Source organism: Mytilus edulis, chromosome 3 (genome assembly GCF_963676685.1).
Source record: "Mytilus edulis chromosome 3, xbMytEdul2.2, whole genome shotgun sequence".
Taxonomy (NCBI): Eukaryota; Metazoa; Mollusca; class Bivalvia; order Mytilida; family Mytilidae; genus Mytilus; species Mytilus edulis.
The window spans coordinates 11,846,017-11,872,894 of NC_092346.1; the positions used below are offsets into that span (position 1 = coordinate 11,846,017).

A 26,878-nucleotide genomic window follows, 5' to 3' on the forward strand; every position below is an offset into this window, starting at 1 on the left:
TTAGATACAATTCTTTTAAATCAATATAATTTGGTTACTCAAAAACAAAGAACAGTAAACTGATAAAAAGCAAGTGGACCTATTTTTAAAATGAATCGATCAAAATATACATGATAAAGAAAAGGGAAAAAAAAATTGTTTTCATAATCATGCATGTAAAGTAATATAGGGGGTAACATCAACGAATCATGATTAGTTACTTAAAAACACTAAATAATAGTAAAATGTTCAATCTGCTGCACAGATCAAATGTTATGTACACAATTTTAAAGATGAAAGTTTTAATCAAATTACCACATGAAGTTTACATTATAAAAAATACATTCACAACTTCTTTATATGGGAAGAAAACTCAGACAATTTAGTTTTAAGAAAAAATATATATATTTTTTTTCAATTCAGTCACCTTGGAGTCATCACATAGGATACTCAAGCATGTACATAAGTAAAATATTTCAATAAGGTTTTATTTAACGTACATGAATATCACAGGATTGTCGAAGTACAACAAAACTTTTGACCATAATCATCAATGATTGGTTTTCTTCCATTACATGTTTCAAGTTCACCTAACATTTTGATCGTGATCAACAATGGACAAAAACACCTTCAAGCAGTTGTGAATAATCAAACCAATCAATATCCCTGATCATGAACCCAAATATGTTTTATACCATAGCAGTAAAATATGTGCACAAAGGGGTGTCTACGGTGGAATGAGTTTATGACGAATGGTTTATTCCAGTGCTAGAAACGCTTTATAGAGGTCATAAATATATAAGCATAACAAATTTCAACACTTTGCTCACAGGGATTTAAAAGTCTGACAGATGAAATAATTGATACTTGTACATATTCACTTCAATGGAAATGTTAAACAAAGTATTTTACCATGACTTTCATTATTCAATTTTCTACCTTTTTTATAACCAACTTTCCGGTAAATAATCCTGCAATATTGCATCACCGAACTCCAATGGGTTGTAAAACAAGAGAGCAGAATTATGTTTCAATGGACCAACACAATGAAAGTGGGTCAAGCTGATTACAAAAAGGCTTCCCACAGATTAATCAGCAGGACCTAATAAACTTCTTCCTAGTTCAAAGTATTAGTAAACGAAAAGTCAGTGTCAGACAGATCCCAAAAGTAATTCGTACTCTTAGCGTTAGGAGTTATTAATTTTAAACAAAGAAATATAAGTTTGTTCTACCTTGCCACTAGCCAAGTTCTCTTCAACCATTCCTCAACTAAAATCTGCTGTGATTGTTGTCTTATGTTACTCTCCAAAGAAGGCAATATCTCTACTACACTATGGATCTAGAATGAAGCAAAAAAGATATATAACTATCTTAGATAATTGAGGGAATCACAAAGATAAAAATTTGCTCGAATGTTTTATTAACATTCAACTTCTTTTCTAAGATTTAATTTATATCCAATAAAGGAATGATATATTTCTGTCTATGTGATAGTAATATATTTCTGTCTATGTGATAGTAATATATTTCTGTCTATGAAGAAATAACATCAAAAATGTGGTGCACATTGAATAACCCACGTAACAGGTTAATTAAAGTATGCACCACATTTTTTATGTTATTTTGAAAAGGCAGAACAAATATTACAGTCATTTCTTATAATTTATTTCTGATTTCCATTATTGACAGATCAACATTCTCAGTGAGCTCATTATCAAAAGATATCTATTCAATCAAGGTCAAACTGCAGGTAATATAAAAAAAACTTAATTCTGTTTAATGAACCATAAAATGATATCAAGATCTGATGAATTCTGTCATATGAAGAAGTTCAACTGATTCAATAGAGAGCAAATTATTATGATTGATATATTGGTTCAATGTTATCTGAAAATCAGTGGTAAATAAATTTAAAATCAAATATGTGCCTGAATGAATCTGACAGCTCCCTGCTGTATCTCTGTTGTAATCTTTTGTTGCTTGCTGTCTGTGTTATATGTTTTCATTCATTGCTTCATCAAAAGTCTTGATGCTACTTTATTCTTTTATTTGTTTTATATTTAGTCATATTGCGCCTTTTATCGCTTACTTTTGATATTGGTTTTACTAATTTTTGAGGTGGTACCCAACACCTTCACTTAAATTAATTTGGCTCGTTTAATTTTCATAAAATTTTGACAAAGTATTTACTTTGACCCTTTAACAACAAGAGTGCACACGCTGAAATGTCTCGCCTTCTTTACTAATCATTGATATTATGTTGATAGTCCTAAGTATAAAGCTTTATTACAACTGTCTTATAAACTTAACATTAACCAATGAACCATGAAAATGAGGTCAAGGTTAGATGAACCATGCCAGGCACACATGTACAGCTAACAATGCTTCCATACAACAAATATAGTTGACCTATTACTTATAGTTTAAGAAAAATAGACCAAAACACAAAAACTTAACACTGAGCAATGAACCGTGAAAATGAGGTCGAGGTCAAATAAAACCTACGCGACTGACATATAGATCATAAAATATTTCCATACACCAAATATAGTTGACCTATGGCATATAGTATTAGATAAAAAGACCAAAACTCAAAAACTTAACTTTGACCACTCAACCATGTAAATGAGGTCAAGGTCAGATGACATCTGCCCGCTAGACATGTACACCTTACAATTATTCCATACAACAAATATAGTAGATCTATTGCATAAAGTATGAGAAAAACCGACCAAAACACAAAAACTTAACTATAACCACTGAACCATGAAAATGAGGTCAAGGTCAGATGACACCTGCCAGTTGGACATATACATCTTACAGTCCTTCCATACACCGAATATACTAGCCCTATTGCTTATAGTATCTGAGATATGGACTTGACCACCAAAACTTAACCTTGTTCACTGATCCATGAAATGAGGTCGAGGTCAATTGAAAACTGTCTGACGGGCATGAGGACCTTGCAAGGTACGCACATACCAAATATAATTATCCTATTACTTATAATAAGAGAGATTTCAACATTACAAAAAATCTGAACTTTTTTTTCAAGTGGTCACTGAACCATGAAAATGAGGTCAAGGACATTTGACATGTGACTGACGGAAACTTCATAACATGAGGCATCTATATACAAAGTATGAAGCATCCAGGTCTTCCACCTTCTAAAATATAAAGCTTTAAAAAAGTTAGCTAACACCGCCGCCGCCGCCGCCGGATCACTATCCCTATGTCGAGCTTTCTGCAACAAAAGTTGCAGGCTCGACAAAAATGGAAAAATTTCAAAAAATTTGAACCAACCAATTGATCAGAAAAAATACACTGGTTATATAGCAATTTGACAAACACCAATTTTGATCATTGAGAAGCTTAATATCCCTTTAACAACACAATGTAATTAAAACGTTAAACTAACTTTACAGAGTTATCTCCCTGTAGTGTTAGATACCATTTTAAGGTAATATGATGACCTAAAGCTGCTTACACCTATTAAATTTATCTAGTTGCCTCATTGGATTGGCAATCATATCACATCTTCTAAATAAAAACCCCATATACATCTTGAGTTTGTTTCACAGAAAAACTTTTGACTAAGATTAATTGTAAGTATATCTAATTGTTTATGGCTTTTGATCAATCTTAGTAGAATGTTTTTTTGTAAAATGGACTTTTTCGTTTCTCGCTTTTTTATATAGATTAAACCATGGTTTTTCCCTTTTGAATGGTTTAACACTAGTAATTTTGGGGCCCTTTATAGCTTGTTGTTCGGTGTGAGCCAAGGCTTCGTGTTGAAGGCCGTACCTTGACCTATAATGGTTTACTTTTATAAATTTTTATTTGGATGGAGAGTTGTCTCATTGGCATTCATACCACATCTTCCTATATCTATTCAGTATCCTTGAGGTCAGATAAGTACAACTACAAATTTCTAAAATTTAATTCCATTTATCTACCTGTAATAAAACTCCATGGACCTGACTATAGTGGACCTGGTCTCTATTGACAGGAAGTCTATGAATTAGGTCAGTGAGTACACTGACAACATTACTGCCTATAACTAGAGGTTGTAAAGCTTTAGCTGACATCTGTCTAGTCTTCAGGACTGCACTACTGCTACATCTGAATAATATGGGAAAATGTAGAAAAATATTGCTCTGACCTCTGAAAACCTTAAAGAGACTTTGGCCAACAACCCAAACAAATCACTTTAGGTATAATACCACCAAATCATGGAACGTCACACCTGGTTGTATACGAAAATAGGTTGAAAAAAAATATTCCCTTGAATTTGACAGTTGTAGGTAATTAATCCTACATTTTATTACAGTAAAACATTTCTATGTCATAAAGATATGTCTTGGGTATTCCAAAGCACCATTATTTTTTTATTTGGGATTTCTATAGAATATTTTGTAAACTTGAGGTTACATGGTTACTAAATCTTGTACACCGGTTAAATAAGGGGAGAAATTTGATTGGTTAACTTCCAGTGATGGTTATTTTCTTACCAGTATAAGCAATGACATGTTATGTGAATTTTTTCTAAAGAACTGGACAGGATAAAACTTCACTCATGCCAAGTACAAAGATAAATTCTGCACAATTTTTTGAAAAATTCAAATTTAACAACGACTAATAGGGGGAAATCAATGGTGGTATTACACCTTAAAAGGGCTGTCATATGACATGGCAGTCTGAACTATGAAAATGATTAAAAGACAAAAAGTTTGAAGTATGACTGTATCAAATATACCAATTATATATAAGCTCATGTGAAATATATATGATAATGAAGTACACATATTTTGTTAAACATCACAATTTTATTAATGTCGTCTGAACCTATTTTTCAATATTTTGCAGGTCCAGCTCAACATTTTGAATATAAATCTGACAATTGTAACAGCCTGTATGGTTGTATGATGTCTTTTACCTATTTGCTGTTGAGTTTTTGTCTCATTGATATACATGACATTCTTAATATCTTTTAGTTAATTATTTAATTGGGTTGTTATCAAGTTGATGTAAACCCAACATCTCCTTTAATTCTATAAACCACAGTGGTGATGGAAGTGACCAATCCTGCTTCATAAATACAGGATAGAGAGAGAAAAAAATAACAGTTTGTATAAATAAACTCATCTTAGATACCAGGACCATTTTACACTGATGCCAAACACCCCTTTCGTCTACAAAAGACTCATCAGTGATGCTATAATCAAAAAAAGTTTAAAAGGCCAAAAAGAGTACGAAGTTGAAGAGCATTGAGGACCAAAAATTCTTAAAGTTTTGCCAAATACAGCTAAGGAAATCTATTCCTGAGGTAGAAAAGCCTTAGTATTTCAAAAATACACTACCAGCGATAGTTAATGTAAGGACAAAGAAAACATCTACAGTTTTTGTATCTACCTTAATATGTAAGGAATGAAGGCTGACAGATTCAAACTGGTATCTGTTCCCTCCAGTGGAGATGGAAACAGTCTAGCCAATACCATCAGAAGTGGATAGAGAGAAGGATGCAAGTGAACTGTACCATGTTCTCTGAAAAAGATATAGAAACAATCCAATCAAATACTAAATAATTTAATTCAGAAGAAAAATTTACAACATTATAGAAGTTTGTCCAAGACTTTTTTTTCTCATACAGATATTCTTGTTAGTTGGTAAATTTGTTGAACTTTAATAAACATTTTTCTGACATCCAACTTAGGCTTCTTTTAAACTGAGTTTTACTGTGCATATTGCTGTGTGTTTGATCTTTTTACATTGGCTAGAGATATAGAGGGAGGCTTGAGATTTCAAAAAACATGTTTAACCCCGCCTCATTTTTTGAGCCTGTCCATGTCAGGAGCCTCTGGGCCTTTGTTTGTCTTGTATGACTTTAAATTTTAGTTTCTTTTATTTATTTCAGAGTTCAGTATGACGTCCATTTTCTCTGGACAATTACACATTTTTGATCAGGGGCCAGTTAAAGAATGTCTCCGTGTGATCGATTTTTTAAAACTATATTGAAGACCCATTGGTGGCCATTGGCTGTTTTCCGCTCCTTGGTCAGGTTGTTATCTCTATGACACATTCCCCATTTCCATTCTCAATTTTATTCACCATCAAATTTTCAAATTCAAAGCTTCTTGCTTTACCTTTTATTTGTGCAAAGAATGTCTGACAACAGAATCAACTACTGTAAATTCAGAAATTTTTGTGTGCATTCATTATTCCGAATTTCTCATTTTAGACTAAAATGCAATTTTATTTTTGGTGATATTCAGAAAGATCTTGTTTCATTCATATAAAAAATTTCAAAATGTGAGTTTTAATTATTGTGATGATAACTCTGTCACATTTTTCACAATAATTTCTGATTTACATTAAATCACTCTACATTTGTGAGGCTTCAGCAATTCAGCAAATAGATTAAAATATATCTTAACAGTCCTGGATAATTGTTGAAAAACTACGAATGACAGAAAAACAGCTCACCCTACATTCAGTGAGGCATTTGCCATTAGATAGAATACAAAATTATACAGTCATCTATACTCAGTGATGGTACTAGGTGAAAAATGTCAAGACTACAGTAAACAAAATAATAACTCACTCAACATTCTGTGTGGCCTCAGCTAACAGATCAAGGATAAAATTATACAGTCCTGGATACTTGTGGAAAAATGCTTTACCAGTCTGACTACAAAAAAAAAATCATAAATATGCAAATTTATATAAAAAAGAAGATGTGGTATGATTGCCAATGAGACAACTCTTCACAATAGACAAAATGACAACAACTATAGGTCACAGTACAGCCTTCAACAATGAGCAAAACCCATACTGCATAGTCAGCTGTAAAAGCCCAGAAATGACAAATGTAAAACAATTCCAATGAGAAAACTAACATCTGAATCTATGTATGAAATAATGAACGAAAAACAAATATGTAACACAGCAACAAACAACAAAGGCTTTATGCTTTGACTGCTGATATTCAAAAGATCTTTTCAATAGTCTCTTGACCATGTGTTGTTCACAGTGGTATATATCTTTGTTTGTATGTCTGGTTTTTTGAATGACAGGTGTTGGTGGTTGGTGTGGTCTGTTGTATTGTCCAATAAATTTGGTTTCCTCTTATTCTTTTTGTATTATCATACATGGTGTCTTTTTCAATACAAAATGTATCCTATATTAAAATTGTGGTAAAATATAATGGTAGGTTCCTAATCTTTTCTTAAACTGCAAGCCATTTTAATTTGTTTTTCTATCTAATCAACTATTTTTGCACATATATAGAGAAATTTTTAAAGTCAGTTTCAAGTACGGAATACACAAATTAACTTGGTAGTGCTCTTGAAACTTGTGTCTTGACCAATCAGGACATCAAAACGAAACCCTTCCCATAAAGCAATGCAACAGAGAATATTTTCTTGCAGTGTTATAAATCTTTCAGTTTGATATAAACAAACTATAAAGAAAAATTTCCTACAATGTAAACTATCATCCTTACCAGTTTTTCTTTGACATGCTACTTTCATCTTTACTTCGCTTCACGCCAAAAACTCTTGTCATCAAAGCACTAAACAACAATGTGGATGAATTGCAGATCTGAAAATTGACAATTCATGTACGGTGGATTCATTATTTTCAATTATGGATTCAATTGTGGATTCAATTGTGGATTCAATTATGGATTCAATTGTGGATTCAATTATGGATTCAATTATGGATTCAATTATGGATTCAATTGTGGATTCAATTATGAATGAATTCACAGTTTATTATTTGAAATTATATCCATTTCACTGTTAAAGTGTTACAAGATTTTCTGATATGTTTCTCTGTAGATCTGAATTATTACAATTTGTATTTCACCTTTTATAACGTTGTGCTTTATAAATTGGCTTTCCCAATTTCTCAATTTTATTAAGCTGTCAAACTTTGATGAGAACATATCTAATTAATGTTAATCCTGAAAAGCATTTCTGATGCACCAAATTTATAAAGTGTTATTTTCACTAAATGATATTTCAAACCAGGTGCTCCGCAGGGCGCAGCTTTATACGACCGCAGAGGTCGATCCCTGAACAGTTGGGGCAGGTATGGACAAAACATTTAAGCATGATACAGCTGTGATCAAATTTTTGACATTATATGGGTTTTTTACACAAAACAAATGTCAAGATTTTACAAATCAATTAAAGATTTCTTCTTCAAACTTATTTAAATCTAAAATTAAATAGTTGACACAGCATAGGTTTCTGACACAGAATTAATGTGGTCTAATGAACTTAAAATTTGTTTTGCCTTTGAGCAATTCATTATGCTGTTGAATATTAATCCTGTCAAAAAAATGTTTGAAGAAATTTTATTTTTATTTATGAAATCTGAAAGAGAACAAGTATGGACACAACTTTTAAGTTTGATATAGCTATAAATGTGGATTGTGATTAAATAGTTGACACAACATAGGTTTATGTCACATTATGAATTTGGTTTAAGAAATGAAAATTAGAATTTAAAGTTTTTAAATTTAATATTAAACTATTATGGTTCAATATCCAAAATGTAAATAGTCATGTCTGGCAAATGTCCAACATACATTATCTAAAAACATTTTAGATAAGATAAGGAAAAAAGCTTCATCAGCAACATTTTATATTGGCAAATTTCCAATGAAGTTATTTACATAAAGTTATTGGCAAATAAAAATAGAAAATGACATCATAGTCATGTCTGGCAAATTTCCAACATATATAATCAACTACTATTCTATACAAAGAAAGATAACTCCAATTGAAAATTAATTGCTATTGCACAATATTGTGCAATTAGATATTTCTTGCTATTGTGCAATACTGTGCAATTGAAAATTTCTTGCTATTGCACAATACTTGATATGGAATCCTGATTTGGACCAACTTGAAAACTGGGCCCATAATCAAAAATCAAAGTACATGTTTAGATAAAGCATATCAAATAAGCCCAAGAATTTAATTTTTGTTAAAATCAAACTAAGTTTAATTTTGGACCCTTTGGACCTTAATGTAGACCAATTTGAAAACTGGACCAAAAATTAAGAATCTACATACACAGTTAGATTTGGCATATCAAAGAACCCATTTATTCAATTTTTGATGAAATCAAACATAGTTTAATTTTGGACCCCCATTTGGACCAACTTGAAAACTAGGCCAATAATTAAAAATCTAAGTACATTTTTAAATTCAGCATATCAAAGAACCCCAAGGATTCAATTTTTGTTAAAATCAAACTAAGTTTAATTTTGGACCCTTTGGACCTTAATGTAGACCAATTTGAAAACGGGACCAAAAATTAAGAATCTACATACATAGTTAGATTCGGCATATCAAAGAACCCCAATTATTCAATTTTTGATGAAATCACACAAAGTTCAATTTTGGACCCTTTGGGCCCCTTATTCCTAAACTGTTTGGACCAAAACTCCCAAAATCAAACCCAACCTTCCTTTTATGGTCATAAACCTTGTGTTTAAATTTCATAGATTTCTATTTACTTATACTAAAGTTATGGTGCAAAAACCAAAAATAATGCTTATTTGGGCCCCTTTTTGGCCCCTAATTCATAAACTGTTGTTACCTCAACTCCAAAAATCAATCCCAACCTTCCTTTTGTGGTCATAAACCTTGTGTTTAAATTTCATTGATTTCTATTTACTTATACTAAAGTTATTGTGCGAAAACATAGAATAATGCTTATTTGGGACCTTTTTTGGCCCTTTATTCCTAAACTGTTGGAACCAAAACTCCCAAAATCAATCCCAAACGTCCTTTTGTGGTCATAAACCTTGTGTCAAAATTTCATAGATTTCTATTCACTTAAACTAAAGTTATAGTGCGAAAACCAAGAAAATGCTTATTTGGGCCCTTTTTGGCCCCTTATTCCTAAAATGTTGGGACCAAAACTCCCAAAATCATTCCAACCTTCCTTTTGTGGTCATAAACCTTGTGTTAAAATTTCATTGATTTCTATTCACTTTTACTAAAGTTAGAGTGCGAAAACTAAAAGTATTCGGACGACGACGACGACCCAAGACGACGACGCCAACGTGATAGCAATATACGACCAAAAAATTTAAATTTTTGCGGTCGTATAAAAATGTAAATCAAAATGGATGCTATGAAGGTTTATGTCTGGGAAAATAGAGTGAATACAAAATATATCGCATAGAAAAGTTACTTATTCCCTTATCCTTCAAAAACTTGATAGTTAATGTTATAGTAAGCATACTTACTCCCCAGAATTTAGACTTGAAGCCCAGAATAGCTGCCTGCAATCCACCAGATATAAAGGGTGTTACATCTTCTCCCAACCTTGTGTCTCTGTACATTGCTCTCAGTATATTCAATGAATGAACCTAGATAAAGCAAATCATCAAATATTATAAATCAATAATGTTTTGGGCATTTAACTAAAATAAACATAGTCAGTAAAACTTGTTAATTAAAATTGCACATGGATATGGGGAATGTGTCAAAGAGACAACAACCCAACCAAAAGCAGAAAACAGCCGAAGGCCACCAATGGGTCTTTAATACAGCTAGAAAAGCCTGCATCCAGAGAAGTGCTTCAGCTGGCCTCCTAACAAAAATGTGTACTAGTTCAGTGATAAAGGACGTCAAGCTAAATTCCAAAGTATATAAAAGAAACATATTCACCCCTTCAAATTTTGTGCTCATATAAAAAAAAAAATTTGTGAGGGTTCCGCAGAACCCCTTGTCTCGCTTACTTTTGCTGTTAATCGTAGACTCAACAAAAATGATGAAAAACATCAATAAAAATTTCCCTCTCTATACTGTCTTTTGATTGAAAGAAGCTTCCAAGTTTGGTAAGAAATCCAGGATAGTTCATGAATCTAATAAAATTTTATAAACTTTGCAGACTGTATGTAATGTTAACTGGAAGAAAAACTAAGTCCATTTATAAGTAAAATACGGAAAAAGTGGGGTTTTTTTTTTTTTTACAAAATTTACTTCTGAATATTTCTTATGGTCATAAACAAGCTACTGTCCAAGTTTGGTACAAATCAAGGATAGTTTATGAAAGTTATTAAAATTTTAAAACCTTTAACCACAGAGTGAATGTAATGTTTCCTCGCAGAAGTCAATTTATAAGTAAAATATGGAAAAAATGGACTTATATTTTTACAAAATTTACTTCTGGATACTTTCTTTTGATCATAAACAAGCTTCTGTCCAAGTTTGGTAAACATCCAGTATAGTTTAAGAAAGTTATTAAAATTTCAAAAACTTGTAGGATCGCTTAGTCTCGCTATTTCAACTAAAGTCGAAGGCTCAACAAAAATGGCTACCTTGACCATGTGTTGTTTATTTTCATTTGAAAGTCTGTTTCTAAGAGGAGACAGTCTGATGTTTACATTTGATATGGTATGATGCACTGTGCAGTATTTTTATTAATTCCTTTTTTATTTGAAAGTGTTTATCATTTTATAATTTATTTTTTTTGCACTATATTTTTCACATAAAATTATCCCGTAAAACTTTCTTTAAAAGATGCATTGATGCCATCTATTGTTAGATGTCATCAAATTCTGATCTCAGTCCTGGAAATCTCTGAATTTGGTAATAGTTACGGAATTCATTAACTGAACCATTAATGAATTCGGTAACTTTAGAATTTATTTGGTTTTGACATTTATAAATAAAATAAGGGAATGATAATTTTAATTTTACCAGGCAGATTTCTAGAAATTTGTCTATAGTTCAGTCTGAAATTGTTCCCAGCATGTCATTTTTTATTTATAAATGCCAAAACCAAATAAACACTGAAGTTAACGAATTTGTTAATGGTTCAGTTATTGAATTTGGTAACTGTTACCGAATTCTGTAACTGTTACCGAATTCGTTAACGTAACCGAATTTGGAGATTTCCAGAACTGACCTAAAGAGCAAATCATCAATGGAAAATACTGGAATATCTGTGAAAGTAACTCATGTTCCAAAATTCTGACAAGAAATTATATTTTATAGTTCTCATTGTTACTTTGCCTATCAAATACTGACATCAGCTCCAATTGAACTTGGTGGATAGTAAATGCCTCATTGGCATATCATACCACATCTCCTTATTTTCATAATATTATATTGATACATTTTTATAATATTTTGGGGCAAGAAATATAACTTTATTCAAAACCATAATCAAATGACTACTGACCGTTATCAAAAACTTAAAAATTGAAATAAAATTCTACTCTAGGCTTGATATTCAATGTTCAAACATGTGACGTACCTTAGATTCTGACAAGTTATGTGACTCTTCTGTCAATGCTAATTTAAGTAAATCAATCATAGCTTGTTTGAAACACTGCCTTCCTGTGGTCAATGGTTCTGTGGTCACTAAAGCCTACAAACAGTAAAAATAATTTGTAACTCTAATAAAAACGATTAACAATAAAGCATATCTGTCATATTTGTTTGAGTCTTTTGATTCAATGCAAAAATTAAGTTTTAGATAAAAAAAAGTTTAATTACACTAATTCAAAAATTGTCTGTAATGCAAACCTAAACTCTTTATATTCATAAACCACACAACAATTAATCATGTGATCAAACAAATAACACTAACTTGAACATAGAATGGAACTCCAGCACTCCTCCTTGTAGCACATAGTTTAGAGCTGACAGATTGGATTTCACTCATCAGGTGTGACAGCCAAAGCTTTGGACGCTTGTACAGATCTGGTATGGAACTTCTGAAAATCATAAGAAATACTGTTGAGAGCTGACGACAATTCCAATAATTATTGTGACACAAATAACATCTTTCATAAGTAATGTGTTGTTTTACACTGGTCATTTTTGGTGCCCTTTATAGTTTGCTGTTTGGTGTGAGTCAAGACTCTGTGTTGAAGACTGTACTTTGACATATAATGGTTTACTTTTTACAAATTGTGACTTGGATGGAGAGTTGTTACCTTCTTCTTATGTCTATGAATAGGATAGGAGAAGAGAGTTTTAAAGTGATTTAAACCAGGTTACATATTTTTTACTATAAACATTGCATAATTCAAACTTTACAGCACTCTTTCGCGAAAAAATATTTCTGTAATTATCAAAATTTTCTAATGATCCAGAAAGAGATTTAAGAAATATTTTGTTGACTTTACCAACACAATTTGACCAAAAATAACATTTTGAAATAGGAATGTAAAAAAAATTATAACTCACCTCCATAACATATCACACATTTTGACAAATCCAGCATAGGCCAATTCAAATGCTCCTCTATGTATCGATTCTAAAAGTTGAGTCTTAAAATAGCTCCCAATTTCATCTATCTATTGAAATATTAAAAATAGTTAATCAAAACAGCACAAGAAATACTAATTATCCTAATATTTACTGATTATAACATTTTCTTTCATTTAAACTGCCTATCAAGATGAAAGATGACAATAACATAAATTATGGCAAAAGAAATGAAGGAAAACTGTATTGTAAAATCAGCTAAGTATTCTTGTAGATCTTGATCTATTACTCCAAAGACAAGGGCACCATTTTTTAAATAGACCTATCGATAAACATGTTTAAAAGCTGCCTGTTAATTGAGCCCTCATACAGCTCTATAAATCTGTATCTTTTACTGGTACATCAAGACAGTATATAAGAGGACATAGTAAGAGGTATACAATGCAAAAGATATGTTTAGGAAATAAAAATATCATGAATTATTTAAAAGAAATGACCAATATTTCAAAGATACAATTTTTTATTGCTGTTTTTTTATCTTGTAGTAGAGCTACAGTGGCCAAGTGATCTAGATTATCGAACTACAGTATCACTAGCGTATCAACGCTGAGGTTGTGAGCAGGTGCACTAGACTCACATCTTAATTGACTGGCACCGACAGTTTTCCTACCAAAGGTTTGTGGTTCTCTCCAGCCATTACGTCCCCTTCAACCAATAAAAACTGACCACCATGAATTAGCAAAATAGTCTTGAAAATGTTGTTAAAGACCAATTAATCAATGGTCTTGTAGTAGGTTTTCTACCTTCTTTAATTTTTATTAGTACATAACACACATTGTTGTCCTTTTACAGAAATATGTATAATTACCTGCTCACATGTCATTAGGCTCCCAGAGTCCTGGTCCCCTGTATTCTTTACTGGTACATTAGTACACAACAAACCCAGTAGTAAGGAGACCTCCTTTATACTTCTCCAGCAACAGACCGTTAAATATTCTGGCATTAGACCCTCTGCTGTTTGTGTAATGTCTGTAACCAAATCATAATAAAGATTTTGTAAGATATGACTTTTCTGAGTTTAAATTTTGACAAATATGAACTAGATATAAAAATAATAAGATGTGGTTAGCTCATTGTTGATACCACATCTTCTTTCTTATATATTGATGTATATACATAACTAAACAAAGGATAGCTCAAGTATGATTTTTAAGAAAGAAGTGACCACAGTATATTACTGTAAACCAACTTATGTTCATGGATACTTTTTTTCGTGTTATACCAATTCTAGTTCAATTCGCGGATTTTAAAATTTGCGTTTTTCTGATTTACTTGATGTAGATTAATTAAGATTTACTTATTAGCAACGATTTATATTCGCGTTAATTTTCTCATTGCGAAAGTCGAGAAAATAAATCGCTAGTGAAAATAAGTAAGTTTACAGTACACAATCAGAAAATCTGAATAAAGGGATATATATTTATTTTGTTTTAGGCTATATGTTATTCTGTTGAATTATTTTGATTTTATTGTGTTAAACATACTGTTATTCATTATTATTTCTGGGATACCAATTTTAATAATTTAATTTTGGATGTAACGCGTCTTCTGATTGGCTGACGTTATTTTGTTATCAGCCCATAGACATAATTTAGTCATGTGACTGTGACGTCATCAACGTTTTTTCATGGTTTTCTATGGTTTAAAATGGAATTTAGAATTAAATTATGAGAAATGACTGTAATATTTTTTTGTCTATTCGAAAAAAACATAAAAAATGTGGTGCACACTGTCAAATAACCTGCTACGCGCATTATTCAATGTGCACCAAATTTTTAATGTTATTTCTTCATAGACAGAAAAAATATTACAGTCATTCCTTAAGTGGATTTCGTTGGTACAAGTAAACCACAAATTTAAATGTTCAACGAAGTACAAATTTGCTATCAGGTTTTATGTAGACTTTGACAAAACAATGAAATCAAATATCCACGAAGATACAAGGTTTCCTTAATCCACCAATATTGGTACCCACAAAAATAAATGAATCCACAATTATCAAGAGCAAAAGCTTTTCAAATTACTTACTTCCCATAACTTCTGAAGGGATGTTGCCCTCTGGTGATGAATTCTGTACAACAGGGGAGACAATCTGTGATATCTGTAGACAACCGTTGATTAGTTCTGCTACAATTGTTTTCCAAAATGGAATGTCTGATGATAATATCAACCTACAAATACAAGGCTTCAATGTTTAAAAAAATCAAAAATATGAGTTTCACTACCTTTTTCTTATTTTGAGATACATAAAAGAAATAAATATGATTAAGTTAAAATGATTCTATTTACCATGGTGATACTTCACTAAGCTATTTAATCAATTATAATAAATTGCTTTGTACAATGCAAAGTTTATCATATCTATCTTAGAAAATTTTCATATGAAAAAAATATTAAAAGAAAGACATACAATTTATGATTTTCTGTATTAAACAAGAAATGATGAAATTAAAGAAATGCAGAATGAAAGTATTTTAAAAAGACTTCTGCTTTTTACTCAAATGTCTTATTTTTAACAATGTCATGAAAGCATGTTGTCATTTATTGTCAAAATAAATACTCAAAAGATATCTGCCTTTACAGAAAGGTAATTCCTTTTTTTGTTGTTCTGAATGTATGATTTCAGTTTACTGTAAATTCAGAAATTATTGCGTACATTTATTATCGGATTTTGTCATTTTAGACTTAAATGCGATTTTAATTTTTACGATTTTGAGAAAAAATCCTGTTTAATTCATTTACAATATTTCAAAATGCGAGTTCAGATTATTGCGTTTACAACTCTGTCGCATTTTTCGCAATAATAAAAACCTCGCAATAATTTCTGAAGGTACAGTACTTGAAATCTGTATGGTCATTTATATTGGCTTACGCCTAAAACATTTGGTCTCTGGTTGATAGTTGTCTAATTTGCAATCATACCATATCTTCTATATTTATACTGGTAATATTTTTGAGAATTCAATTTATTGATAAGGTAATTTAACCTTTAGTGCCTTTTTATAAAATTGTACTCACTTAAAGTTGACATCTTGGATGACATATCGTATGCTATGTAAAGTTGGATATAATGGTTTACTACATGCAGCAGACATCAAACTCTGATCTGCCATCTTTATTTGATACTTCAGATACTTCATCAACCATGTCAACAGATGTAAAACCCTTCCTGATTGGCTGGTAGATGTTTCTGGTAAAGATGGCTGTCCACATGAAATAATGAATGACCTTGACTTCGATTCCTTTGACATGACTGGTAGGAGCTCTGCTTGCAGCAATAAGATTCTGAACATGTATGCTGCTGTTGTGCTATCTAGGGGACGAGTGCTACCTGCTAAGTTCAAGGCTGTTTCAAATAGTCCATCCACAGAATCAAATGTCTAAAACAGAAAAATAGACTATTAAATATTAATATGCTGATAGTCTGAGATTACTCTGACATCCAATGGCTGTATTGCCAGATGTCCCACAGCCCCAGCTTGTCTGGCAAAACAGCTGTTGGATTTCAGAGTAATCTCTGACAAATATGTGGACAAAACAAATACATTCAAAAAATTGCTTTCTAAACAGTTTACACAATTTTTGTAAGGATATGTCATAAAAAGGTGACAACAAGTGAAATTTAAGTGGTCATAGCCAAGGAGAATGAATATTACTGTTTTTATTTAGCTACTTAACAAATAGTTTGCGATCTGACCCCCTTACAAATATTTGAAACGTTACTTCAAAGTTCATATGTCTTTCTGAAATTAACAAAGTATTTACTATTTGGGTATCCAGATAATTCTCAATATGAAAATTTCCCATTGCAAAAAACATTAACTTAGTGTAACAATATGAAAATAATATAATATGTAGGTTTTTTAACCTTGAAATTCAATTAAGGAACTATTTCAGTGTGGTTTTAGAATTAAGCATTACATTACATTGAGAGATCTTATTTTAGTTAAACTGGTGAGTTTATGCATCAAATGAAGAACATTAGAAGAAGAAAAAAAAATATAAAAAAAACATCAACTGGTTGGCAAGATCTATTCCAAAAAGTTAGTATAATAGCCCAAGACAAAATCATCAAATTTTAATAAGCAAAATGTCTTTGACATGACAAAAAATCTAAAAAAAAATCTTTTGCCGTCAAATATCAAAAAGTCGATACATACCTGTTTCATGAAGTCTAATGATGAGAGATATTTGAGAAGTTTGTAAGCCTCTATTTTGTTATCTTCAAATGTATCTGTCAGACATTCTATCAAAACATTAAGATCTTCTCCTTCTATCTCATTACAAACACAGAATCCTGCAAAATTGAAAAAAGCAAAAAGTCAAAGGTTTACTAATAACCATAAATGGAAAAAAACCCAAAAAAAAAACCAAACTTTTAAAATCATTACGGTACTTTGTAAAAATAGTCTCCTTGGAAAAAAAAAATCTTAACATTTTTCTTAAAAAAAATCATCAAGATTTGAGATAATGTTACTTCTGTCATCTGTGTATATCCCTATCAATGACACTGGTAAAAATGCAATGGGGAATAATTTAATAAAAAAGTGCATCTCTGTCTGATGTCAACCAATAACCATAAGTTATCTCCCCTTTGTCTATTTCATGGTAAATAGAAAACAGTCGAGTTAGATATTATAGAAATTTGTTTACCTCACAAATCATTATTTTGAACAGATGACTGAAACATTCTGATATTTTTTTGAAGAAAAATTGAATAACTGAATGAGAAATTTGTTTACAGTTTGAATTAAATAAGAATGGCACTTCAAATCTTAAATATAAGATTTTGTACATTTAAGGAATGACTGTAATATTTATTTCGAATAGACAGAAAAAATATTACAGTCATTTCTTATAATTTAATTCTAAATTCCATTTTAAACCATAGAAACCATAAAAAAATGTTGATGACGTCACGGTCACATGACTAAATTATGTCTATGGGCTCATAACAAAATAACGTCAGCCAATCAGAAGACACGTTACATCCAAAATTAAATTATACAAAAATGGCAAAGAAATTTAATTCATAACATAATGTCTAATTACATCTATAACAAACTTGAAGGCCTTATGGTGACCTATAGTTGTTAATGTCTGTGTCGTTTTGGTCTTTAGTGGATAGTTGTCTCATTGGCAATCATACCACATCTTCTTTTTTATATATTGGATGTACATAAACCATTTCTTTGAAATTTTACTCTTGAAATCATATTTTGTAATCTTTATCAATAGAATTTAAATTTCATTGTTATAGAAATTACCTTCAGCAGACGTCGTACCAAATATATCCACCATTAAGTTTAAGGCTGTCAGACATGTTGTTTTTCTGGGGAATGATGATCCTGGATGTAAACAGCTAAATAAATGTCTGGTCAACCAAGATAAAAAATCCTGAAAAATATTAAACAAACTAGTTTACAAGATAAAACTTATAATGATTGTATTTATACATTTTTTGGAAAACATATTTACAAATCTCATATAAGTATTACAAATACGTTTGTTGGGGGCGGATTGGGTGCCGTAACATGTTTATAGCTGTTAATTTCTGTGTAATTTGGTCTCTTGTGGAGAGTATTCTCATTGGCAAGCATACCACATCTTCTTTTTTTATTAAAACCTTGCCCCATTTTATATGTACATTCGTCCCAAGTCAGGAGCCTTATATTCAGGGGTTTACATTTGTTATATTGTATCAGATTGTTTTTCGTTTAATGTGTTAATTACATAAATCAGGCCATTAGTTTTATCATTTGAATTGTTTTATGCAATGCGTCTGGAAAAAGAAAAAAATGCCAAAGAGTTACAGAATTGAATAAACTGACAAATTCTTTCTCACCATGTTAAAACCTTTTTCTGTTTTTATTTGATTTTATTGATGGATTACCCTTTTAATGAATTTTCTTTCAACTGCATATGACTTTATTTATATTTTGCATCAATATAATTGTATAGTATGAATATAAAAAGAAGTATGCCTATGAGACAACTGTACACCAGTTTTCTCACACGCAAAAAAACTTTATTGTAAAAGGGGAATACACCACAATCAGGGACTAAGGCTATTTTTTACAATCTGCAGTATGACCTTGTACTGTTTTACGCTCTGTTTCTCATTCATAACCTGACCATCAGCAGTATTATTCATCTTTTTTATCTGACGTAACATCATTGTTTCACTTTCCTTCATTCTATATAGCAGCTGTAAAGAAAAATCAGATACAGAATTATTAATAAATTACTTCTTTAAGTAGGTTCTGTGAGTCAAAAATATCAGGGTGGAGAACATTTAAAAAGTACAATTTAAGATAAACTGTTGACTCACAGAGATATGTCTCACCTGTCCTCACAAAATTTGAAACAAAATCTGATTGACAGCAACATTGCTTATTAATAAAAATTTGCAGGAGCATGACCTATGGCCTTGAAATAATCATCAAACTATATAAAATGTACCAAAAATGAAAATTCAACCATTGATATAAAGTTATTTTCATTTTGGTGTACAAACAATGATATTACACCTAGGCCTTTAGATTCTGAAGAGGCTAAATTCAGAACTATTACTTGTTCTGCTTGAACACTTTTGCAGTTGACATTTTTTACCTTCTTTAGCTGTGACACTAGAAGTTGTCTAAATCCAGGTGACTGACTATTTAAGTTCCATGGTAGAAATGTCTTAATGAGTTGTACCTCCCAATCACAGACCACTGCTGTGGTTTTATTACTTTCACAGATAAAGGCAAAAGCATCAAGTCTAACCTGAAATATATTGAACAATTCTCATTTAGTGACAAAAGTTTTGACCCACTCAATATTTTCCACATTGATAAAAATATGATGGTTTCCAACATATAAATATAATACTATAAATTCAGAAATTATTGTGTGCATTTATTTTGAGATTTTTAAAGAAAGGACAAAAATGCAAGTTTAACTATTGCGATTTTGAAAAAAACTGCTAACAGATCTATGTTTCATTTATCAGAATGCAAGTTCTTGATATTGTGATTCCCACCCAGTCGCATTATTCGCATTAATAAAAATTTAACCTCGCCATAATTTGTGAATTTAGAACATGCAAGATTACCATATTTCTCCCCCCCCCCCCAAATGAATTACAACCATCTAAAAACTTTTGATTTTAATTTTATTAAGAAGTGAATACAGGTGCTATTCTACATCATGGTCTTTCCTGAATGTATTCAAACATTCAAACATCAGTCAAAGGGTTCATAGAGCATAAAAAACATATCAAATCTAAAATGTTTTCCTGGTTTGTGGCCTTCTATTATTCAAGAAGTTTTCTTAGCCTGCTTACTTTAATTTTACAACTTTTAGATCAGCATGCTACAATATTGTTTGAATTTGAATTCAGCATGTTTATCTTTCACTAAAAACAAGAATGTGTCCATAGTACATGGATGCCCCAATGACACTATCATTTGCCATGCTCAGTGGACCATGAAACTGGGGTTAAAATTATAATTTGGCATTAAAATTAGAAAGATCATATCATAAGGAACATGAGTACTAAGTTTCAAGTTGACTGGAGTTCAACTTCATCAAAAGCTACTTTGACCAAAACTTTAACCTGAAGCAGGTCAAACAGACGCACAGACCAGAAAACATAATGGCTATAAATTGGGCATACAAATATCCCTCCTTGTCTTAATATGTATTCCCACATGCTGCCCCTGCACTTTAAATTTCATCCCAACATCATTTTTTGGTTCTTGTGTTAATTTTTTGTTCCATTGATGTAAACCCTTCTAATTCTAATTTTAATTATATCCTAAACTACAAAATACCTGGTCATCTATATGACATAAAGCTTGTTGAAGTACAGACATATTTATTAGTTTGTTGACACTGTCTTCAGATTCCAATTGTTTGTCTAAAAGTCCCATAACTCTTGCTCTACGTAAACAAGTCACCAGCGATGACATTTTTGAAGTATCTACAAAATGATAAACAAAATCTTCACATCAAATTACAAGAGTTACCATTTTTACATGGGTAGGTCTAAAGCTTTTTTATGAAGTAAAAGGAACATGGTAAAAGTCAATGAGCACTGAACCAACTTTTATTTGAAATGCATGATTTTTTTAGAGCCTGCAAATTTTGTTGCAAAATCCAGTCATATATTCTGTTGGCATTGGCAACATTGGCTTACACAAATATTCACTCTGAGATTAAAGTTTCTAAAATTTTAATAACTTTCTTAAACTATTCTGGATTTGTACCAAACTTGAACATAAGCTTGTTTATGATCTTAAGATAGTATCTATTTTCCTGGGTATCAATTTTCGTGGATAGATAAAATTTTGAATTTTCCTAGATATTTTATTTCGTGGCTTATCAAATCTCTGCATATGTTGCCTGTGAACATTCAAATTCCTTGTTTACTTGTACCAATGAAACCCATGAAAATTGGTATCAAAAGAATAATAATGAATCCACAGTACATACTGTCTGCAGTTAAAGTTTTTAAAATTTTTATTAGATTCATAAACTATCCTGGATATTTACCAAACATGGACAGAAGCTTCTTACAATCAAAAGATAGTATCTAGAGGAAAATTTTAATATTTTTTCACCATTTTTGTGGAGCCTGCAAATCTATTGATCTATAAATCTATTATGTGCATTCTCCTATCACACTGAAAACATAGACAACAGCAAAAGTAGATGAGACACTGGGCCTCGGAACCCTTACAAATTTTTATATCTTAAACACATATCACTGCTGATGTGTTGAGATTGAATATTAATGGAAAATTCATATTCTGCAATTTTACTGAACAAATGTCAATACAATGTAAAAAATGGATAAAAGAGGAATAACTCTTACCAGATTGTGTTGACAGTTGCTTTAGTATGTATGGCAGTATTTCTTTATCCTTCTTCAACAGTTTTGTCAAAATATACTGAAAAATCAACATGACTTTTTATAACCTTCTTTTGTGGTTGATTATGTTAAAGTCTGACAGTACTCCACAAAATGATGTTATACCTTTTTTCAGTGTGGTATACTCAGTGATTATTAAGATGAAGTGGAGCAGAAAATTTTATATGTATCACATATATAGATATAAATGCAAATATATTTTTTTTCAATCTTTATAACCATTAATCAAGGAATTAATCATACTTGTTCATTTCAAGCCTTTTTATTATTTTAACGAATTATCTATAAAAAAAAAGCAACAAAAGAATGTAATTTTGGAGAGTGAAAATCTTAGCAAAAATTATATTCTCTTGCACTTTGAATTGACAATAAGGTAACATTTCATAACACCCATTTAAGTCTGGTACTAAGCATTTACAATCTGATCATTCAAACATCTTTTTTTTTCAATTATTGTGATCTTACTCTGCATGTATAATACATCTTTATCTAATCAAACAAGCACTGCCTACACTTTGGGAGCACAATACTGATTTTTGGTAAGCTTCTTATAAGGGAGCTACCATTTACTTTTTATGGGGGGGGCTAGGATGAAATTTGAAAAAAATAGGCAGGACAGGAGTTTTGAGTAAAAAAAAAAGGCAGGATGAGACACTTGCAAAAAAAAAAAGTCAGGACGACAATTTAGGTAAAAAAAAGTCAGGATAAACTAAAAAAAAAAAAGGCAGGACCAAACAGAGTGAAAAATAAAAAGGCAGGACAGAGATTACAGCTAAAAAAAAAGGCAGGACAAAATTTTTCCTCCTAGCCCCCCCATAAAAATCAAATGGTAGCTCCCTAAGATCATAAGGTTTATTGATGTGTTTTGTATCATATTTGTCTTTTCATCTATTTTATTTTGTCCATGGCATTGTCTGTCTTTCTTCATATCATATTTTTGAATTGTTCCATTTGTAATGCCTTACTTGTTCTAATATTTGTTAATTGTTGGCTGCCTGTTCAACTATACTGACCTCTATAACATTGTTGATTTGTTGTTTGTTGTCCAGAGCTAGAACTTTCAGCATAGGATCTATCCACATTGACATCCATTTCTCAGGCTTTTCTTTCTGGTGTTTAAAAGACAGCTGTATATACAGTTCACTGGCCTGTAAAAGAAACATTAAAAACTATTTAAAGAATTAATATAATATACCATGTAATTGATTGATTGATGACAGGATTGTACTAGATCCACTTGAACAGGCTGTGCCTAATTCTAAACATGTTCAAAACACAAAAAACAGTTTGCAGAAAACATGTATTGCCTTTCTGAGTCACGTTTTTCTGATTTCGTGCAGACCATTTTTTTCTTTAAAATACCACAATTCTAAACATGTTTATTCAAAACACTAAAAACTGTGTGCAGAAAACGCATTGTCCTTCTGAGAAACATTTTCTGACTTTCTACAAAGAAACAGCTACATGTAATTTAAAAGTGTTTTGTTGACCAGGCCAGAATTGACTGCCTATAATGAAGCATATTAACACAAGGTTCAATGATCTGATAATTTGGATAAAAATGTATGATTGATTGATGGCAAGTTCAACTAGACCCAATTGGAACAAACTGGGCCTTATTATCAAAACATATTAAACTGTTTGAAAAAATATTTATCACCCTTCTGAGACATTTTATCACATTTTTTTTACTTTAAGCAGACCATTTTTTTTCAAAATATGATAACAATGAATTTAAAATTTTGTTTAAAAGAATTAATTTGACTTTTTGCAAATTATTTTTATAATTGTTTATTTTGCAATTTAGCTGCCATCTTAAAAACTACAACAGATTTAGAAGAATTGAAAACAACAAAATGAAGCTTGAATTAAGTTTTTTTTTCAGAATCTTGTTTATAATGATTGAACATAACTTCTGACATTTTTCATCAACATCAAATATATACAGATTTGAATATCATGCCCCAATCTAAATCAAAACTAATTTGGCATATAGGTGAGAAATTTTACATAAATAACAGTGGCGGATCCAGAACTTTTCCTAAGGAGGGGGGGGGGGGGGGGCCCGCTCCAGTCATGCTTCAATGATTCCCTATATAATCAACCAAATTTTTCCCACGAAAGGGGGGGCCCGGGCCCCCCCCCCTGGATCCGCCTATGCATAATGGAAAACAATATCTTCATATTTAGAATAGATTGATTGATTGGTGTTTAATGCCACTGTAAGCACTATTTGCTGGTAGTCGTTTTTTAGCAGTGGAAGAAGCTGGAGTGCCCTGAGAGACAAATGACCTTTAACAGAAAAACTGACAATCCAGAGTATTCAATTAATATAAGAGTCAAGCACACCTGCCATGTGTGGGATTTGAACTCCCAACCAGATATGTTGACAAGCTAGTGATGAAGTAGCTTGGCTTCTTAAACCATTCAGTCACATCAGCCCCTCCTACATAAAAGAAAGGTCATAGAATAGAAAGGCAAAATTATGTGCCCAATTCTTTTAAGTAATGAAAGAAATCCTAAAATTTACTTAAGTAATGATTTAATATCTGATAGTAAGTAAGATAAAAGGACAAAATGCATCTACATGAATAACTAACTGATCTAGTTATGATCATCATCTTTATCTATACAATGACCCTGATTTAATAAATGACATCAAAAAGTAAATATATGACATTATTTGTACAGTGTACATCAGATAATATTTTTCTATCCAATATAGTTCTGTAAGTCTGGATTTTTCATCACTATGGCATTATCCAAATCCCTAATGAAGAGCCAAATTCCAGTGACCTGTCAGATGTGTGAGGAATCTAATGAGATCAAATGGAAATGTTTACATTGTGACTTCTTCTTGTGTACAAAATGTCGGAGACTACATGAGAAAGTGAAATCCACAGATCAGCACACGATCATTGACCTTGCTACATATCAGCTTCCAGCCAAGGACAAACAAGATTTGAGTAAAATTCCATGCAGAATTCATAATGGACAAGACTATTGTCTTTTTTGCCAATCCTGTGAAGAAGTTGTCTGCCCTTTGTGTATATCAAAAATTCACAATGGACATAAAATGATTGAATTAGATGAAGGTTTTGATTTTATCACGAATGCAATGAAAAATTTGCGTATTGAAGACAAGTTAAAGCAGCATTTGAAAATATTAGTAGAACAGGGAAACGTGAAAGATTCAGAAGACAAAAAATATGATTCCGAGAAAATGAAAATTATGAATCGAGACACAATTTTAAAGGATGAAGTTTTAGAAAATACAAGAAAACTTTTAGAAGAGCTGAATGAAAGAAGAAAAAATATAGTGACATCAGTGAATGAAGAGGAAAAAAGATTGAAGGAGATCAAAAGGGATTTAGAAAAAAGAGAAAAGGATATAAGCCAAGCATTAAACTTCAAAAATGCAATTCAAGTTTTTGACCTATTTTCAGTGGAGAAAATTTTGGAACAAACAAGTACAGATCATGTTGACACTAAAATTAAAAAGTTACCAATATTTGTACCAGGAGAACAAGTGATTCAAGATTTTGTCTTTGGATCATTTGTTGATGTCGACCGATGCGAAACAGAACTTTATAGTAGAGTTAATGTACATGAAAGTTTTAAAGGAAACAGTTAATAATATTTTCATTGTTTTATCATAACTTTTGTCATTATTCATGATTGTTTAAGATAAAAATTTGCATGCTTAGATTTTAGTTGTTAATAACATGTTTTAAGTAACACTCACTGTATAGTGAAGAAAAGTAATTTTCTTTTTTACTTCCATTGTCAATGTAATACAATGAATAACTAATCAAAGAATTAAAATTTCGAAGAATATTCAACTTGTTAAAGATTACAACCATGACAACAAAGGATGCCAAGTGATGAGAAAAGCTCACCTGGACCACCTCTGGTCTAGGAAAAAATAAATCTGAACTTTTTGAATTTAAAATTGAGAATGGAAATGGGGAATGTGTCAAAGAGACAACAACCCGACCAAATAAAAAACAACAGCAGAGGGTCACCAACAGGTCTTCAATGCAGCGAGAAACTCCCGCACCCGGAGGCGTCCCTCAGCTTAACTTGGAGTATAACGTATTTTTGTTAATCCTTTTTTTTATCTAACCAAAAATAACTTTCTCATATCACCAGTTAAGTTGAACCAACAAAGCTGGGTGAACCCTTAAATAACCATAGTAGGTGCAAGAGAGGTCGAACCCAAACCCTTCTATTCTATAAGGGTATAAGACTACTTATGATGAAAACTGATGGAATAAATAAAACTGTGTAACACACAGAAAACAAAAAGAAACATATTTACCATTCCTTATACAATAACTACAGACAATGATAATAAAATTTAGTTGCACTTTGTAAATACGGCTGTTTCACAAACCATACCTCTTTTCATCTTCACTAGCCAGGAATTATGACCCAGTCTCATTCTCTCCCTTTGTACTGTGGTGTATACTGGTACACAAGTCATGAGCCACAGTGATTCAGTAGTTGTGGTTGGTTGCTGTGTTACATATTTGTATTTCTTTCAATATTTTTGTACATAAATTCAGCCGCTAGTTTCTTGTTTGAATTGTTTAACATTTGTGTAATTTGGAGGCCTTTTATAGCAGACTATGCAGGATGGGCTTTGCTCATTGTTGAAGGGTGTACAGTGACCTAA

The 26,878-nt window shown here is 31.3% G+C and overlaps 1 protein-coding gene across 1 annotated transcript in view; it reads right to left on the bottom strand.

The window, feature by feature from the left end:
• The window catches only part of LOC139515817 (tRNA (32-2'-O)-methyltransferase regulator THADA-like), a 218,702-nt gene that overhangs the window by 109,437 nt on the left and 82,387 nt on the right, over positions 1-26,878 (bottom strand). Inside the window, exons 12-30 of the mRNA XM_071305528.1 lie at positions 23,214-23,348; positions 22,144-22,219; positions 21,101-21,249; positions 19,896-20,051; positions 19,378-19,491; positions 18,551-18,680; positions 17,444-17,580; positions 16,302-16,663; positions 15,312-15,454; positions 14,092-14,252; positions 13,203-13,312; positions 12,601-12,727; positions 12,265-12,378; positions 10,247-10,369; positions 7,481-7,578; positions 6,581-6,667; positions 5,392-5,523; positions 3,936-4,101; positions 1,212-1,318 (exon numbers count right to left, since the gene is read on the bottom strand). Coding sequence (XP_071161629.1) covers positions 1,212-1,318; positions 3,936-4,101; positions 5,392-5,523; positions 6,581-6,667; positions 7,481-7,578; positions 10,247-10,369; positions 12,265-12,378; positions 12,601-12,727; positions 13,203-13,312; positions 14,092-14,252; positions 15,312-15,454; positions 16,302-16,663; positions 17,444-17,580; positions 18,551-18,680; positions 19,378-19,491; positions 19,896-20,051; positions 21,101-21,249; positions 22,144-22,219; positions 23,214-23,348 — 2,627 coding nt within the window. The remainder of the gene's footprint in view (positions 1-1,211; positions 1,319-3,935; positions 4,102-5,391; positions 5,524-6,580; positions 6,668-7,480; positions 7,579-10,246; positions 10,370-12,264; positions 12,379-12,600; positions 12,728-13,202; positions 13,313-14,091; positions 14,253-15,311; positions 15,455-16,301; positions 16,664-17,443; positions 17,581-18,550; positions 18,681-19,377; positions 19,492-19,895; positions 20,052-21,100; positions 21,250-22,143; positions 22,220-23,213; positions 23,349-26,878) is intronic.